At 43.2% G+C, this 18,852-nt stretch overlaps 1 protein-coding gene across 3 annotated transcripts in view; it reads left to right on the forward strand.

Moving 5' to 3' along the window:
* The first annotated feature begins 1,220 nt into the window (after positions 1-1,220).
* Positions 1,221-18,852, forward strand: part of OPN4 (opsin 4) — a 41,429-nt gene continuing 23,797 nt past the window's right edge. For 2 of the 3 annotated variants that reach the window (XM_082222436.1, XM_082222438.1), the window contains exons 1-4: positions 1,221-1,592; positions 10,890-11,032; positions 15,489-15,622; positions 16,250-16,453. In XM_082222436.1, coding sequence (XP_082078562.1) covers positions 1,458-1,592; positions 10,890-11,032; positions 15,489-15,622; positions 16,250-16,453 — 616 coding nt within the window. In that variant the 5' untranslated portion in view covers positions 1,221-1,457. The remainder of the gene's footprint in view (positions 1,593-10,889; positions 11,033-15,488; positions 15,623-16,249; positions 16,454-18,852) is intronic. The other variant, XM_082222437.1, reaches the window with a different exon arrangement.

An 18,852-nucleotide genomic window follows, 5' to 3' on the forward strand; every position in this document is an offset into this window, starting at 1 on the left:
TTCAGGTGAGGGTCAGATGCCTTGTCAATCCCAGCAGGTATATAAGAGGATGACCTGGCCTGCCCAGGCTCCTTGGTCTCAGTGTTGTAGAACTCAGCAGGGAGGAGGATGGGGACAAAAGTAGAATTAGTGGGCTCTGCCTGGTGGTTCTGCCGCCACCTTCTGTTGGCCTCCCTGACCTCCCTCTCCCAGTCCCAATGGGCACTAGCTGCCACTGGTTCCTGCCACATACGGATATTAATTAACTGTGTTTATTTGCTGGTTGGTGTGGCTACAAAAAATGAGGGGAAATATTAAGCGCATTTCAGGCTCATTTGACTTAGCAGGTCAAAAGTTGCACAGGACATTTTAATAACGTAACAGGACAGCATTTTCAAAATCAATTCATCTCTAGGGGGCAATCCTTTCTGTTTGTTACGTGTATGCACCTCTCAGTATATGGTACACAGTCTTGCCCTTGGCGGATGTGATGGGGGAGGAAGGATACAGTTGGCCTTTTAGCATTTGTTTTAAAGTATGTTTTCTGTCTGTGTTTAAATCAAGACGCCAAAGGGACCCCAATGCTGCACAAACTGCATTTGCTTTAATGTTATAATATTTAAGTCTCTCATCTTTCTCTCTCTCTTTGTCCCTTGAAAGTAGGACATTTATTAATTCTGACCTAGATTTTTAAGCAAACCCATTAACACATACATAGATAGATTCATAACTAAATCCATTAGACCCTTGGGGCCTGATCCAGCCAGAGAGTGATTTCAGGGGGAATTTGCCTGAGTGACATGCTTAACACTTTCCCATTGAAATATCAAAAGCACTTGTAAAAATTGCTTATTAGCTGGATCATGTCCTTTTGTATTCAAAGTACATCTTATTATCAGGTATAGACTAATTAATGTGCCAGGGATGCAAAAGGAGTAGATGCATGAATATCACACACACACATGTTTTAAAATGACAAAAAGTGAGGCCAGCTTGGAATGAGACCAACCTGTCTTCTCCTTTTATTTCTCCCATCATATTAAGCTGATGAGGTTTTTTTTACCATGTCTCAAATTTGCCCAAGGGACAATAGGAAGAGACATTATACTGAAATGTTCATTGGTTTGATGAAATAGTTACGCTGCTGCCTTGAATTTGCATGGGACAAATCAGGTTCTAACTGGGCATGTGCACAATCTGCAGGCTCTCATATTTAAATAGAAAGCTGCTTCCATCGCTGCTGCCTCTTGCTGAGCTTAGAGACCGAAAGAGGGACTCTGAGGCTTTACAGAGAGAAAAAATAATCACCATTGGATTGTGTACAGCTTCAGAAGAGACTGGGAGAGAGAAATCAGACAAGTCTTTTTGAGAAGTTGAAAATGGGTGAAACTGTGCTGATCGATTAAAGGGTCCTACGCAGAGGGATTTTTGTTCGTTTTGGTGGCATTTCCTGGGTAAATGGTTTCGACCTTACCCATATGAATACTCAGTCCATGCAAAGAGACACCTCATACCCGCCTACGGACTCCTACCACAGTAGAGTCGCAGATTTCCTGAATGACTCGGAAGCAAATGTCTTCAAGCTGGTGGACCTGGCTCCATTAACCCCGACAGTAAGTGCGACCGAGAAATTGCTTGTGGGTGATTTAAGCCTATATAGCAAAAGTTTAGTCTGGTGGTAATAGTGCCGAATTTTAATGGAACTGTGCAGGAACTATTGGGTCAGGCAAGAGTGTGTGAGACTGTGTGACCTTTACCTGTGTAAAGTTAGCAATTCACAAATGAGCATCTTCAAGGAAAAGTTGAGGGGAGCAGGAATGGAATTTGTTTAAAGATCGCCAGTGGAACTGCAAATAGACCTCTCTAGTCAGAAGGTGGGTGACCTGTCTGTGCTAAAACCGGTGATTTCTCCACCGGGAAGAAGAACGCAGGTTGCCATTTTACGGCATTTTACAGTAGAAGAAGAGAAACATTGTTCAGAATGTGGTCAGGGTCACACGAACAGAAATAGACTACTGAATTGCAAGGTTCAAAACTATTTTCCCTGTTCTGAAACAATTGGTTGACTCCATTGGAGAAATGAGTGGCAGCCCATGGGTGTCAATTAATGTGACTCTTGAGTCAGAGCTGCTATTTGTCGGCAGCCGGGTGATGGTTGTGGTGCTTTTATTCACTTGTTGAGTGAGTCCTCCTCTAAGGCCTTTTAAGAAACTTTCAATAGGAAGGAAATGCTTTCATGAAATTCCGAAAGGGCAGCTAGATTGGTCTCTTGCAGCAAAAGCAGTTGCCTTGTGGCACCTTGGAAACACTGCTTTATTATAGCGTGAGCTTCTATAGGAAGTCGAAGTGGTGGCTCTGCTCCAAATGTGGATCTTTTCTATCAAAGCTCTTGCTACAAATACACTATAATCCTTATAAAGTAGGAAAGGACTTTTTTAAAAAATCATTTCTGCCATTTCTATTTTTACCTGTAACCTTGTGATCATTTTTCTGGTGTTTAAGGAAACGAGTGGCGCATATTTATCACAGGAGTTCTGAAAAGTAAAATGCCCCATCTCTCACCCTCTCACTTTGGACAGGGGATTTAGTAACATTTGTCCACTGTTTAAATAGTCCTTAAAGTTGAAACAAACAAAACCAAGAATCAAAGATAGTTAAACTACTTTCCAATTGAGCAGGGAGTGGGCTCCTTTGTGGGATGCTGTGAAGAGACTTGGTGCAGAGATTATTGCATGCAGTGAATTAAAAGTGTATGGTTCGCTTTGCCTAACTACACTGGTGTTATGCTACACTTCGGAAGTGGTGGCCATGCATCATAGTTTGCCGCACATAATTTACTTCCATCTTTCAAACTGCCTCTTGCAATCTTTCAGGTCTAACTTTTGTGAATGGGTTTTGGCACGGCTATCAGTGAAATTAGTGTTCTGAGGGCCAAGTCATCTATTACTTCTGGCAGCCGTCTTGCTCATGCAAGTGGTCTGTTCACATAACTTCAGAGGAGAGAACACATTGAAAAATTCAGATGGACTTCTGAGGCCAGCGAGCTCTCCATGCATCTTCTGTGAATTCTCTCCTTTGACATTATGTTGTTGTATAAGATGATCATTTGCATGAGCATCAAAATGTACAAAAATCTTTCACTGTCTTAGGTGAATTCAGTATTATTACTCTTACTCTTACTATTAACCTGTCTTACGCCCTTAGGTTCCAGGGTAGGTTACAAAAATTACAACAATATACAACACGTAATTAGTTTTCTGTTTAAATCATGTGCTTGTTAATTGTAAATGGAGGATATATACGAGGGATTGCATCCAACTAAGTCCCATTCAGAGTTGACCTATTGAAATTAATGAAACTACAGTACTTTAGTCATGTCCATTCATTTCTATGGGTCTACTCCGGCACTGGATACAACCCAAGATCAAAAATGCATAGCAATCTTATGATATATACTAATAGCTGATTCAATTCTGCTAGTGCTGGTCCTTATGTAAGTCAACCGGCACCACTCACACACAAGAGTCTGTTTGCAAAAGTACCAGAGGCTTGCAGAAGTCGAAACAACCTTTAGGGGGGAAATCCCAAAGTGGGAGGGGAACCCCAGAATTGCCCAATGAGGATGGAGCATGCTCGGTAGCAATAGAATTCTGATGGTGGGTTGGGAATTGGTTGTGGGAAAGAATAATAATAATATTAAATTTATTATTTATACCCCGCCCATCTGGCTGGGTTTCCACCAGCCACTCTGGGTGGCTTCCAACCGAATATTAAAAACAGGGCCACCTTCAGTTGTCTTTTAAAAGTACAATAGTTGCTTATTGCATTGACATCTGCTGGGAGGGTGTTCCACAGGGCAGGTGCCACTACTGAGAAGGCCCTCTGCCTGGTTCCCTGTAACCTCACTTCTCGCAGCGAGGGAACCATCAGAAGGCCCTTGGCGCTGGACCTCAGTGTCCAGGTAGAACGATGGGGGTGGTGACGCTCCTTCAGGTATACTGGACCGAGTCCGTTTAGGGTTTTAAAGGTCAACACCAACACTTTGAATTGTGCTCGGAAACATACTAGGAGCCAATGAAGATCTTTCAGGACCGGTGTTATATGGTCTCAGCAGCTACTCCCAGTCACCAGTCTAGCTGCCACATTCTGGATTCATTGCAGTTTCTGAGTCACCTTCTAAGGTAGCCCCACGTAGAACGCATTGCAGTAGTCCAAGTGGGAGATAACTAGAGCATGCACCACTCTGGCAAGACAGTCTGCGGGCAGGTAGGGTCTCAGCCTGCATACCAGGTGGAGCTGATAGACAGCTGCCCTGGACACCGAATTAACCTGTGCCTCCATGGACAGCTGTGAGTCCAAAATGGCTCCCAGGCTGTGCACCAGGTCCTTCAGGGGCACAGTTACCCCATTCAGGACCAGGGAGTCCTCCACACCAGCCCGCCCCCCCCCGCCCCCCAAGAACAGTACTTCTGTCTTGTCAGGATTCAACCTCAATCCATTACCCACCATCCATCCTCCAACCACCTCCAGACACTCACACAGGACATTCACTGCCTTAACTGGGTGGGAGCAGGAATGGAACGTAGCATTTAGGAGAAGGAGATGGGTAACTGGAACCACAGGAGGACTTTGGTAATATGGCAATACGTCTTATTTTCACAATAATTCATTTTCATGCAGTTGTTTTTTATGCTTCTTCTCAGTAGGTACCCATATATATATAGGTTTCATTATTATTATTACTATTGTTAATAATAATATTTTGCAACCTTTCGGCTCGGTGCTCTGTACAGGGAAAAACCCGCACCACCCAAATCCTGCACTGCTGAACCAGAACGCTCTACAAAGCAATGTTTTATTGCAGGTCCCGCTGGTAATATTTATTCATTCAAAAGATGAAACAAAATCTCTTTATGCAAAAGAGATAAATAACAGTGCCAAACTGCATGCAGGCAAGAGCTTGGGGAAATAGTGGGATTTGACTATGAGGATTTATATTGAAATGTATTGACACAGCAGCATTGATGTGCACGGTGTTTTACAGAGTAATGTGAGCAACCAGTCAACCTGCAAAAGCTTACAGTGTCTTTTCTGAGAGAGCAAGAGACAGTGGCAGACAGGGGAGGAGAAGGAAAGGTAAAAGCAAGTAGAATGAGAACATGCATGGAGACCGTCGAGTCCAGCAATTTGCTGTCATGATGGCCAACCAAATGCCACTGGGGAACCCACATGCAAGGATAGACAGCTCTGTTGGAAGAGCATGGGACTCTTAATATCAAGGTCATGGGTTCAAGCCCCACGTTGGGCAAAAGATTCTTGCCTTGCAGGGGTTTGGAGTAGATGATCCTTGTGGTCCCCTCTATGATTCTGTGATTCTTTAAGGCAGGACATGAGCACAAAAACACTTTCCCTGCTTGTGATTCCCTGCAATTGGAACTACGTAACCATGCGGTTACACACACTTAGGCTAGAGTTCATTAGAGAATGAATGTGTTAGGTGCTATATGAACACATATATTTCTGGGGTTTTTTGGATCTCATCATGGAAATGGATAGCAGATGGCAACAGCTGGGGGGGGGGAGAGAGAAAGAGAGACAGGATTAGTGGAAAGTGGCCCAAATTTGACAGTCCAATAGGGATGTCATTTGCAAATGGGGGAAAGGGCAGACCTTTGAGACTACAATGTAGGTATATTTTCTACGTCACTTGTATGCCTTTTATTTTAGCTCTACATTTCTACCAGTGCTTTTTAGTATGCAAAAGTGTGGCATTTAAAGGTGACCATATGTGTTGCTTAATGCGATGTATAGACTCAATTTGGGGAGAAGACACAGATGCTACAGGACTTGCTATGGGACACCCTTTGTGGAAATCTCCCACAGCTCTGCAACTCATAATTTTTTTGAAAGTGTGTGTGTGTGTGTGTGTGTGTGTGTGTGTGTGTGTGTTGATAGGTAGATAGACGATAGATGATAGATAGATGATAGATAGATAGATAGATAGATAGATATAGAGATGTATTTCTCCACACCTGACATTTGAAAGGGTGAACTGACTCCAGCCAAAAGTACAGATGGTAGCACTGAGTAAATAACTTGCATGTGTGAATCACCCGCTGCAGGTTAAACCCCACAGACCGAAAGGCCATATTATACCCACAGGCAACTCAAAACCCAATTCTCTTTTAAAGTGAGACTATTTACCCTCTTGGCTAAGAGTACTTAAGTAATAACTCACCAAGTGGTGGAAGTGTGTGGATGAATCAACCTTTAAAAACTCTTACAGTGCAATCCTTACACGTGGCTCCTTGGCAAGTAATCCCCACTGGGTTCAATGAGACTTATTCCCAGGTATGTGGGTGCAGGATTGCAGCCTTGGACTTGGTGAAGAGCAACGGGAGCTCACCCCGTCATGGGGATTCGAACCGCCGACCTTCTGATCGGCAAGTCCTAGGCTCTGTGGTTTAGACCACAGCACCACCCGTGTCTCTTTGGAGCAGCTTAGTTTTTGTTAAAGAAAAAGAAAACTCTAGTTCACCATCCTGAACAAAAAGCACACACATCTACACACACACAAATACTGTTATCACCATTGCAACACTTTTTAGCATCCCTCGTTTTTGGAATCTGAAAGTTGAAAAATTCAACATACCCTAATGGAGCCCAAGGTTCCCAAGGTTGAAGAAGGCTGCCATAGAACAGATGTGGTCAAAGTGGTGCTGAACATATGTTTCTGAATGGTGAATGCCTTTATTCCTTACCTTTAGCCATGCAGGCCAGAGATTGGAGGAGCATTTTGCCAAAGGCCCCTTCAGACTTGGAGTCAGTCTTGCTCTTTCCTCGTGGATTTGTTTTGCATGTGTATAAACATTAGAGCAAGTCTGCTTCTTTCCTTTCTATAGGACTGCTGGGCAAGACAGGATCTTTATTTGTTTTCATAGAAAAATGGAGAGACACTCCTGGGCCCTGCCTCCTCTTTGCATGTTGTTAGGTTTAATTGGTTTTCCGCAATTGGTATATTATTTTTAGAGGTCAGCAAATCTCTAACAACAGGATGGTTGCCCGTGAAAAGTAACTTGGCTTGCTCTATAATATTTTCAGGGGATTATATGTCAATATTGGGAAACTGGAGAACGTTCAGTGATGCAAACACAGTAGGGTCAGGATATTTTGCCACCATTTCCCTTCTGGCCGCCAGATGGATTTGACATTTCATTTTGTGTGCATTAAAAAAATGAAATGGGGGAATATATGCCCAGAAGAGATAAACAAAGATTTTCTTGCTCATGTGATTTAAGCTGCTTTAAAATGCGCAGTTCACTTGTTCAGCAAAGAGCTTTAACATCTGAGAGTGTTGTCATATGCAATTCTGCCTTTTAGTATTTACTGCGTCAATTCTGGATGCTAATGTAGAGCAGCCCAAAGTCTACTCCAAGCCTATGTAGGTTTTACAACGGAATTTCAAATGTGGGAGATGGGGGGGGGGAACCTGATTTAAACTATCACTTATGAAAACGACATCAGGTTTTGGAAATACATTCCCAGTGTGCTGAGGTACACTGATCAGCTTTAGTAGATTGTTAAAACTCTGTGTTGTTGTACTTTAAAATTATTTAAAGGTGTATTTGAAGAGTTTTTGCCCCCAATTTTGGTGAATAAGCTCCCAGATCAGAGAATAATAGAACCTTAGAGTTGGAAGGGACCCACGGGTCATCTAGTCCAACCCCCTGGGATGCAGGAATCTCAGCTAAAGCATCCAGGACAGATGACCACCCAGCCTCTGCTTAAAAATCTCCAAGGAGGAAGAGTCCACCACCAAACAGCTCTTACTGTCACAAGGTTTTTCCAGATGTTTAGTCAGAATCTCCTTTGTTGTAACTTGGAAGCCATTGCCTCAAGTCCTACCCTCAAGAGTAGTAGATAGGGGTGGAGTAGTTGGGTGTTCTGCTTCCAGTCACAGTCAGCTTTATGTCTTTGGGATGCTCACAAGCAGAGTACAAAGCCAGCAGCCCACCGATGCTGTTTCTCTCCCCACCTTCTGGCATTCTGAGGTATACTGCCTCTGACTATGGACGTTCCATTTAGCTATTTGTTGGCCTGACACCTGCGAATTTGTGTAATCTATCCATCTAAGCAACTGACTGTTATCACCCCATCTTGAGGAGTGAATCCAACAAGTCAAAAGTGCATAGGGAAATGTTCCCTGATACCAAGATGAGGGATTCTACGGAATGCAGATAGAGAGAATTGATAAGAATAATGATCTGTTGTGACCTCGATGGAAGAGTACAATAGACGAGCCTTCTTGTGTTTTGGCTCGTTCCCCTCCCCCCCTTTTTTCCCTTCCTTCTCCTTCTTTCCTCTTTCTTTTTTCTTTTTTCTTTCCCAAAATGGCTTATGTTCTATGCCATGTCCTTTGATATTTTTTGTAGTTTTTTAGCCTTTTCCATTATTATCATCATCAAGGATTTTTCTTTTGTGATGTCAGTTGTTTATATTTATCTGTATTTGTTTAAAGCAAAATAAATAAATAAAATAATAATAATAATTGTTGTTAGCCGCCCTGAGCCCGGCTTTGGCTGGGGAGGGCGGGATATAAATAAAAATTATTATTATTATTATTATTATTATTATTATTATTATTATTATTAATAAAACTGACTGTTATCACCCCTTCTTGAGGAGGGAATCCAACAAGTCAAAAGTGCATTATGCAAAGAAGTCCTTCCTTTGGACTGCCCTGATGCTGTTGCCAGCCAGTTGCATCGATTCTCATGCCATGAGAAATGTAGGGGAGGGGACTCCTCCGTTACTCCATGCATAAATTTTATAAATACCTGCCTTATCCTAGACCCCCAACCCCACCACATTCTTTTTTCTTCATCATCATCTAAGGTTTACACTCTAAGCCACAGCTTCTTGGACTCCCAGGATAGGGATCCTGATAGGTTGCCATTGTGCCTGCCTTCCAGCAACTTCAGCAAACTGCTTTCTGTCCTTCTGCAGGTGAGGAAAGACCCCTCTTCATTCAAAAGGGTCCTGCATGAGAAAGGCCTATTTAAAAAAAGAACATTCTTTGCATTTTCCTTCATTATTGTCACTAGCAATTTGAATTGTGTAGATGTTCCTAAAGAGGAAAACATCTATCCCCGGTTGTTTTCAGTAGCAGCATGAAGCGGGGTTTGGGTTCTTATACTGAAGGTGCTGCTGCTTGAATGCTGCCTTCATGTCCTAGCAATACAATGAAAGTATACTGGCACCAAGTGGCCTGAAGCCTTAGATGCAAGATTCTTTTTGCACCTCATTCTTCAATGGTTTGATTGAACACTTTGGGCTTGATGCATTTCTGCAATTGATGGTGTTCTTCTGAAGAGTGTGGCATTAAACATAAATGAATTGTGGTGTTTTTGCAATTCTCTCTCTCTCTCTCTCTCTCTCTCTCACACACACACACACACACACACACACACACACACACACACACACAGAAGCAACATTGGCCCGTAAGGGGAAAACAACACCAACTCCAAAATCCACAGTAAGGCAATGCCTTTGTTTTGACCGACCAAAGTGCCACAATATAGAGAAGTGAGTAAGCTGTCAAGTTTTCTTGTGCTCTTCGTCAAACTAGAAGTTACAAAAAGCAGGAGGTGGATGCATAGAGGAGTATAGAGGATGCATAGGAGGATGCATAGAACTAAAATAATACAGTGGTACATTGGTTTTTGAACGTCTCTGTTGATGAACATTTCGGTTTTCGAATGCCGTAAACCCAGAAGTAAATGCTTCGGTTTTCGAACACGCCTCGGAAGTCAAACATGAAACGCAGCTTCTGCTGAGTGCAAGATCCTGAGGCCCAGCTGTCGGCTACTGAGTTTTTGGTTTTTGAACGTTTCAGAATTTGAATGGTCTTTCAGAATGGATTACATTCCAATACCGAGGTACCACTGTATTCCCAAAATCCACAGTTAGGCAAAGCCTTGATTAGGACCAGCCGAAATATCACATAATAGCAAGCAAGCTTTTGAGTTCTCCAGGACTCTACATTCATTCATTCATTCATTCATTCATTGAATGGATGTCCTGCTCTTCCTCTCAAAGGAGCCCAGGGCATCAAGCTGCAAGTTACAAAAAGAAGGGGTCTAGTTGTGGGGGAACAGGCTGAGTATAGCTAAATTAAGATTTCCAGTGGGTGGATCAGGGATCCCATCCCATGCACAGCTTATTTTCTGTCCCCTTCACTGGGAGTACTGAAATCATTCAAATCCATTGAATTTGAATACATACAGGTGACAGCTTTTCTTGGCACAGTATTTGAATTACCTGGGTATTATTATTTTTATATCATCATTATCATCACTGAGTAAGCACAGGCATGGAGCTCACTGGATGTTGATTACTACCTTCATTGGAGCCTTATTTACACCAGATGCTAAAATGTGTGTCATTCCTTCTCCCTTGAGAATCCTGGGAATTGTTTTGCAACAAGAAGGGTGGTCTAGAGATCCCTAACAGTGAGTTCTCACAAAATTACAATTTCCAGAATTCTTGGGGGCGGAGGAGATGTATAAAGCTGATATAAGTTTATGATGTAGCTAATACATAAAACAGATCCATGTGGATTCTTTTCTCTTTTGGTGGCAAGGAGGTCCTTTTAGCTTTACTTCTGCACAAACTCCCATGCTTTAAAGCTTAGTGAATGCAAACCAAAGCAGCTCCGTCATCCATAGTTACAGTGTTTACATTTGAAAGATGAGCAAATCTGGTTGGAAAATATTCTCTGAAATATTTGCTCCACCCAGATTTTGACTTTCTTCTTTCTCGCCAGGAGACATCGGAATACATGCCCTTCTGGTGGGTGAAAGACAATGGGGCCTTTGTGAATTTCTGCCATTCTGTTTCCCCTCTAGGAGCTGACGATGCTGAATCCCCCACACCCTTTCCCGACAGTGAACGTCCCAGCCCACACTCACTATACCATCGGGGCTGTCATTCTCGCAGTGGGGATCACAGGAACTCTTGGTAACCTCCTGGTCATCTTTGCTTTCTGCAGGTATTCAACACAGTTACTTTCTGCTGCGCAGTATTCCCCGGGATAGGTTTCCATGCTAGCAGCACCAGAGGACATTGGAATGTATCTAGGAAACGATCCTAGTATATTGTTGATCCATCTAGTTCAGTAATTTTGAATCTCAACTGGGCACTTTTCTCTTATTGCACTTTATTCCTTAAACTGTTCTGCATAGTGAGTTCTCAGGAAGCTCTTGAAATGACAAACTGTATAAACAGTGTGCATTTGTTTGAAGGAAAGCAGTTAGGAAAAGAGCCTGAGGAATCAATGTTTCCATTCCAAGACAAACTTAACGGTATTGAAACGAGGTGCCCTTGACAGAAAATCGGTTCTCTGTTGATGCCTACGGAATGTTCCACTATTTTCAAGGCATCTTGATTTGTGTTTCCCTAGTGCTCTCTCTCTCTCTCTCTCTCTCTCTCTCTCTCTCTCTCTCTCTCTCTCTCTGTGTGTGTGTGTGTGTGTACACATACATTTATTATACAGGCTTCCTTTCTTAATTGTGCTTTTAAAGGGAATGACAGAGGCCTACTTTTTCAATGAAGTATTAACCTATATCTGGGCGGTTTTGCAGAATGCTGGTTGAGGGGTGGAGGGCTTGTGTAGTTGTGTGATCCTCAATATGAAAAAAAAAATCCCCTCTGCTTGGAAAACTTGATTTCAAGGAGTAGTGTCCAAACACAGCCCTTTTCCTGTCATGATAGCTTTCTACGTGCAGGAAACATGTTTGTATGGCTGGACTCAGTTGTCAACTATATTCTTAAGGGTTTCAGCTCAGATTAAGATAAACCAACTCAATGGGAACTAGGCCAGAGGCTGTAGAGAATATTAAGCAATGGATGTGTAGTGTCAAGATCTCATGAGAGTAAGCCAGGAAAAAGCAACTGTGACATGGTCTCATTCTAGTAATGGGATTGAGCTTGCTACAACTTGATATTTATTGCTACTGGGGCTCTTCTGTCGCATGCTGCCCAATATCAAGTGGGTCAAATGTGAGCTGGACAAGGTATCTGTTAGGTGGATTTGTAGCTGGCTGGCTGACCAAACCCAAAGAGTGCTAATTAATGGATCACCGCCATCCTGGGGAAAAGGGACAAGTGGTGTGCCACAGGGTTCTGTCCTGGGCTGGTTGTTGTTCAACACCTTTATTAATGGCTTGGATGAAGGAATTGAAGGGATGTTCATCAGATTTGCAGATGACACCAAACTCGGAAGGGTAACTAATGCTGCAGAAGACTCAGTGCCACAAGATTCAAGATGACCCTAACGGATTGGAAAACCGGGCCCAAACTAACAAAATGAATTTCAATAGGAACAAATGTCATTTTTTACACTTAGACAGAAAGAACCAGCTGCACAAATATAAGATGGGAGAATCTGGGGTTCTTAGTAGACCACTAGCTTAACATGAGTCAACAGTGTGATGCAGCGGCAAAAAAAAGCTCGTGCCATTCTAAGCTGCATAGCAGAATATAGTATCCCAATCAAAGGAAGTAATAGTACCACTCTATTCTGCTTTGGTCAGACCAAACCTGGAGTACTGTGTCTCATTCTGGGCACCATCATTTAAAAAGGATACAGCCATACTTCGGGTTGAATATGCTTCATGTTGAGCATGTTCGAGTTGCGCTCCGCGGCAACCCGAAAGTAACAGAGCGCTCAAAATGAAGTCACGCGCATGCGCAGAAGCGGCAAAAAGCAACATGCACGTGCGCAGATGTGCCATCGCTAGTTACGTTTGCTTCTTGATGTGAACGGGGCTCCGGAACGGATCCTGTTCACATCCCGAGGTACCACTGTATTGACAAACTGGAATGTGTGCAAAGGAGGGTGCCCAAGATGATCAAGGGTGTAGAAACCAAGTCTTATGAGGAATGGTTAAGGAATTGTGTGTGTTTAGCTTAGAAAAGAGAAGAAGGAGAGGAGATATGACAGTCACCTTCAAATATCTAAAGGGTTGTCACATGGAAGATAGAGCAAGGCTGTTTTCTTCTGATCCAAATGTTTTCTCATGAACTAATGGCTTCAAGTTACAAGAAAGGAGATTCTGACTAAACGTCAGGAAGAACTTTCTGACAGGAAGAGCTGTTTGACAGTGGAACAGAGAGCCAGTGTGGTGTAGTGGGTAAGAGCGGTGGACTCGTAATCTGGTGAACCGGGTTCGCTTCCCCGCTCCTCCACATGCAGCTGCTGGGTGACCTTGGGCCAGTCACACTTCTCTGAAGTCTCTCAGCCCCACTCACCTCACAGAGTGTTTGTTGTGGGGGAGGAAGGGAAAAGGAAATTGTTAGCCGCTTTGAGATTCCTTAGGGTAGTGATAAAGCGGGATATGAAATCCAAATCCAAACTCCAAACAGACTCCCTCAGAAGGTGGTGGACTCTGCTTCCTGGGATATTTAAAGCAGAGGTTGGACAGCCATCTGGATGCTTTAGCTGAGAGTCCTGCATTGCAGGGGGTTAAACTAGATGAGCTTTGAGGTACCTTCCAACACTACATTTCTATGGGTGCCAAGGGTGCTAGGTCAGAGTTCAAGACCAAGAGTTTCAGGACCATGGCCAGTACTCTTACAGAAGCACAAGCTTGGTGCAACTGCTAGACACAGGGGTCGGCAAGGCTTACTGGACATGGGCCAGATCACTCCTGTGGAGATCCTCCGTGGGCCAGACCAGTGCAGTGTGGTGCTGGAAATCGTGCCTGCGCAGAAGCATCTGGCACAGCGGACATGCACAGATGCGATTTCTGGAGCCGTGGAAGAGAGTCCCCGCGCTGCGCTCTGCTGGTTTAGTGCAGTGTGCGGGGACTCGCTGAGCAGACAGGTCGGTTCAGGGGGTGGCTTGTGGGCTGGTTAAACAGCCTCCGTGGCCTCTTCTGGCCCATGGGCTGCAGGTTGGGGACCCCTGTGCTAGAGCATTGTGGTCTGTTCTCAAGGGTCCACTGAAGGCTTATGGCTAGTTAAAGGACAAGCATCCTTTGGTTCTCCTTTCAGGCTGTGAGGTTTGGGGTTTCAGAGATTTGGTCCATGGATACTACCTTGATCCGTGAAGGAATCATTAGAGCATTCCTTGGAGTCCATAGATGAAGGTACATCCTTGATGTTTGGGGGGTGAGGTGTGGAATCTGGTGACACACCAGGTCTACCCAGGATGAGCTAGGTGTGCATCCATTTCCACCTTGGTGCTATGACTGTTCAGCAATTGGGGTCTGGGGCCATGACATTTCCTCCTTGTTTTTTCCTCAAATAGTGTAGGTTGCCAGCAGAATAAAGTAAAAGATGAGACCTTCTGCAGTTATTAATGTTGCTGGTGATTAAAACACACACAAAACCATCAAATCTAATCCCTGTATTTGGAAACTGCTGCTAATCTGGTCAGCAGTGGAAAATGGCCTCCCTATACAATATGACCCAGATGCAGAAAATCCATAGTACATCTGTTTTAATTTCCCATTAATCACCAGCAGCGGAGAAATGTAGGACAGACCATTCAGAGGCAGGCATTCTATTTGTGTCACTGGGCTAGTGGTGAAAGCCTGTCCATGTGCGCCACTCTGTTGTGAATAGTTGGCCACTACCAACTGGTGGCCCTACCAAATTTTACAGCGCCACCCTTTCACTTGTAGCTCAATATTATCTATACTGGCTGGGAGTGGTTCTCCAAGGCTTCAGCCATGGGACATTCCCGGCCCTACATGTAGGGGATTGAACCTGCAACCTCTTCCATGGAAAGCAGATGCTCTACGAATGAGCTTCCTTTGCACATATCACGCAAATATACCTATTTGTAGGCAATGCTCTGCCTGAATGCATTTCTCTATAACTGGGAAGGCTGTACTGATAGATGAAAGCCTGTGTCTTGGGAAGCCCTCACTTGTGATCATCTCAGTTGCCTTTGTAAAATCTACCTCAGACCTTTGGACCAATATCTTCAGAATACAGAAACACCCCAGAACACAAAAGTTGGCTACCCCTGCTGTAAAGATGGGGCTCAAATTCAATTTGTAGGGTGTGTGTGTGTGTGTGTGTGTGTGTGTAAATATGAATCTGCCCACACTGGTAACGTAAGTTGCTTACCTTTTCTTTTGGTCTTGCTGCTTGTTTTGAACATCTTAGTCTGTGTTGTACATTTAAAGTAGTGTCATACCACTTTAAATAGTCATGGCTTCCTCCAAAGAATTATGGGAAATGTCATTTCTTACGGGTGAAGAGAGTCGTTAACCCTGAGCTACAATTCCCAGAGCTCCCTGGGAAGAGGATTTATGGTTAAACCACTCTGAGGTGGAGCTCTGTGAGTGGAATGAGGCCTCTTAACAAACAATAGTCCCAAGGATTCTTTGAGGAAGTCATGTGGTGTGACACCGCTTTCAATATAAGGTGCAGATGGGGCCGTAGCCCTGACACCCTCTTAAAAGTTACTTGCATTCTCCTCTCTTCTTTCACAGGAGCAGAGGCCTTCGGACTCCTGCCAACATGTTCATTATCAACCTGGCTGTTAGTGATTTCCTAATGGCCGTCACCCAGTGTCCAGTTTTCTTCACCAGCAGTCTCAACAAACGATGGGTATTTGGTGAAAAGGGTATGTTAGAAACAGATTGTCCCCCAAATCATTTAGACTGAACAGGCTGGCTTAGAAGTTTATCAGATTGCCAGTGGGACTGCTGTTGTTGTTTTTAATCAACTGCCATTGCAGACTTAACAAGGAATTTATAATAGTTTGTTGATGGTTTCCCAATTTTTCGCACACCCTGCCTCTTTGGTCAAGAAAAGCCATTCTTGAGACTTGAAGGTGATGTTCCCTTTGCTGTTGTAACCTGAGGAGGAGGAGGAGGAGGAGGAGGAGGACTAATATTGCCCCAGCCACTCTGGGAGGCTTCCATTAAATATTTCTTATATTCCACCCATTATATTGGGGAAAATTGCTTTGCAGAAATTCTCTACATTAGTGAAAATTGCTTCCCAACATGTGCATATTAGGTGAAAATAATCTCAAATGCTTCATGAGAACTTAAAACAATCATCATCACCATGAAACGGTGTGGAAATGTGGATAAGTGAATTTAAAGCGAGAGAAACAGAAAACAGAGAGAAATTGAAATGGCGAATAAGTCCCTTCCTACCCTCACCTAGTGTCTATGATTAAATCAAGTAAAATAAGTGTGCATTTTGATTTGCCTGCTAACTCTGCTGTGCTCTTTCTGGAAAGGTTGCGAGCTGTACGCTTTCTGTGGAGCGCTTTTCGGCATCGCTTCCATGATCACTCTAACAGTGATAGCCCTGGACAGGTACTTTGTGATTACGCGACCCTTGGCTTCCATTGGAGTAATGTCTAAGAAGAAAGCTTTGCTAATCCTGTTAGGAGTCTGGCTGTATTCCTTAGCATGGAGCCTTCCTCCCTTCTTTGGATGGAGTAAGTGAGACAGAATTTTTTAAAATCTGATTACTTGATACTGAGAGGAAAAGCAGGAATTTATAGAACGGGCCTTTTAGAGCTTGTGACAGATGAAAGAGGATTTACATATTTAACAGGAAGAAATTCTCTGTAAGGGAGACGGGTTCGGAGCGAACAAATCTCTAAGACATACAACCAAGGGGGAAAGCTTTGTAGTGCTTATGGTCTGTTCAATTACATTGCAGTGACGCCTGTGCTGGGAAACTCATTAGCGAATTACAGAGAAAAGAGGAGATAAAATCAGGGATGAAAAATAATGGGGGGGGCATCTTGCATAACATTTGCATAACCTTCTGCATTCAAGCTGAGCTGAACAGCATAAATAATAGGCATGAATAAATACAGGATATTTTCCTGATTTTCATATAGATTGATTGTTCACAATGGGGCCATACTGAAAGCCTTGATGACATGGAATAGTGTGTGTGTTTGATCCAATTCCCAACATTTTACTTCTTTGCTGTGCTCTAAGGTTAAGTTTTCACAGTGTGTCAAAGAGATGGGGTGCTAGGTGCAAGTTTATGGGAGGGGGCAGTAAAATTGAATATTCATTGCCTCCCCCCCCGGTGTTAATTTGGAGATCCAATCAGTGTTCGGGTTTACCCGGCCAATGCACTACTGTTAATTGGGTCCTCTAATCAAAGTTCAAATTGCTTATTAGCAACCCAGTGAGACGGGGAGTAGAGGGTAGATAGAAACCAGAAACTCAGAATTGTAACTGAAACATCTCTGCTGGTTTGTTGATGTGCAATGTGCCATTCAAAGCATATTGCTATCTTCATGTGAAATAGAATGATGTTCTGAGCTTTTAATCAAAACATAGCAACATGAAGCAATAAAGCACATAGCAAATCATACAGAGTAGAAATAATATGAGGGTAACATTGTAACAGGTTTTACATCGCAATCAGAGCTTGTTTCCTAACCTAATTGAAGAGCTGGCCTGCTAATTCCCTCCAGTCCATCTAGTTGTGAAACAGAATTTCCATACCATATCCTAATTTACGTAGCATTTTGGAATAAAGTCCACAGCTGGGAGGGAGCACATGGAAAATAGAATCATAGAATCATAGAGTTGGAATAGGCCACAAGGGCCATCGAGTCCAACGCCCTGCCAAGCAGGAAACACCATCAGAGCACTCCTGGCATATGGTTGTCAAGCCTCTGCTTAAAGACCTCCAAAGAAGGAGACTCCACCACACTCCTTGGCAGCAAATTCCACTGTCGAACAGCTCTTACTGTAGCTAGAATCAGGTGTGCCTTGCACTATCAGCACATGTTTATTGACAGTTAGATTTGCCTTTTTGCCCACATCTTTGACTGAGTAGACATCTTCCCCCATCCTACGCTGCTGTGCATTGCATTTCTGTGTTGCTGCTTTGTCGTTCTGATATTGGTTGTGTTTGTGGGTTTTATTTTATGATTCTAATTGTACACTGTACTCATTTGAATTGTTATGCTTTTGTATCCTGCCTTGGGACTGTTTGGTGATGGGTGGGCTGTTACTACAAATAATCATAATCATAATAAGCTTAAGAGTTTACTAGTTTACTTGTTTACTACTGTTATCTTTGCTCTGGGAAAACAGGAGTGGCGCAGGCAGACTCCGAGGACATCTCGGCTCAGAGCGAGCATTCTTGCATGGGGAGGAGGGCTATGGAATACCTTGCTGCAGCAACTGCAGTCTTCCTGGAGTGCCAAATGGTGGAGATTGATTTGATGAGGACCTGCAAATCTCCTGCCCTTCTTGTCATGTCACCTGTGGCAACGGTCTCTGTGTGGCTAACAGGCTGACTAGGGCTGAGGCCTCATAAAAACCAAATCAATATGCGTTATCCATGCAAGATGCACCAAAAGCAAATTTCAGTTGCTTTGACAAGAGACTCTTTCGTTTCACAAATAGCTTAAGAGGGCAATATGAGAAAGCTCACTTCAAAAAGAGGCACAATTTGATGAGACAGAATAATCACTTACAGAGTATTAGACTCACTGGTTTATAATTAGATTCTCATTGTATCCAAAATATGCACTCTCACGGGACCAATAGGGAAAGCTGGGCTCAACATCTGGTGTGACAGTTCCCAAAGCAGAAATGATAGAAGTTATTGCTAGGAATTCTGGGAATCGCCGAGGCTACAGCAGTTTAATGTCCGCAGTTAATTGCATTCCTATACAACATCCATCAGGAGAATAGTTCCTATTTCTTTTGTGTTTCTTTAAAAACAATGTTTATTTAACCACAAACTTAATTATATGTACCAAATTAATTTCTATTCTGCTGGTGGTTTTATCGAGAGCTTTAATAATCTGTTTCATCTTGTGCTTTGTCACAAGAGGTATGGTTCTTTTTAGCCAAC

Source organism: Podarcis vaucheri (assembly GCF_965113315.1).
Source record: "Podarcis vaucheri genome assembly, chromosome: 5".
Taxonomy (NCBI): Eukaryota; Metazoa; Chordata; class Lepidosauria; order Squamata; family Lacertidae; genus Podarcis; species Podarcis vaucheri.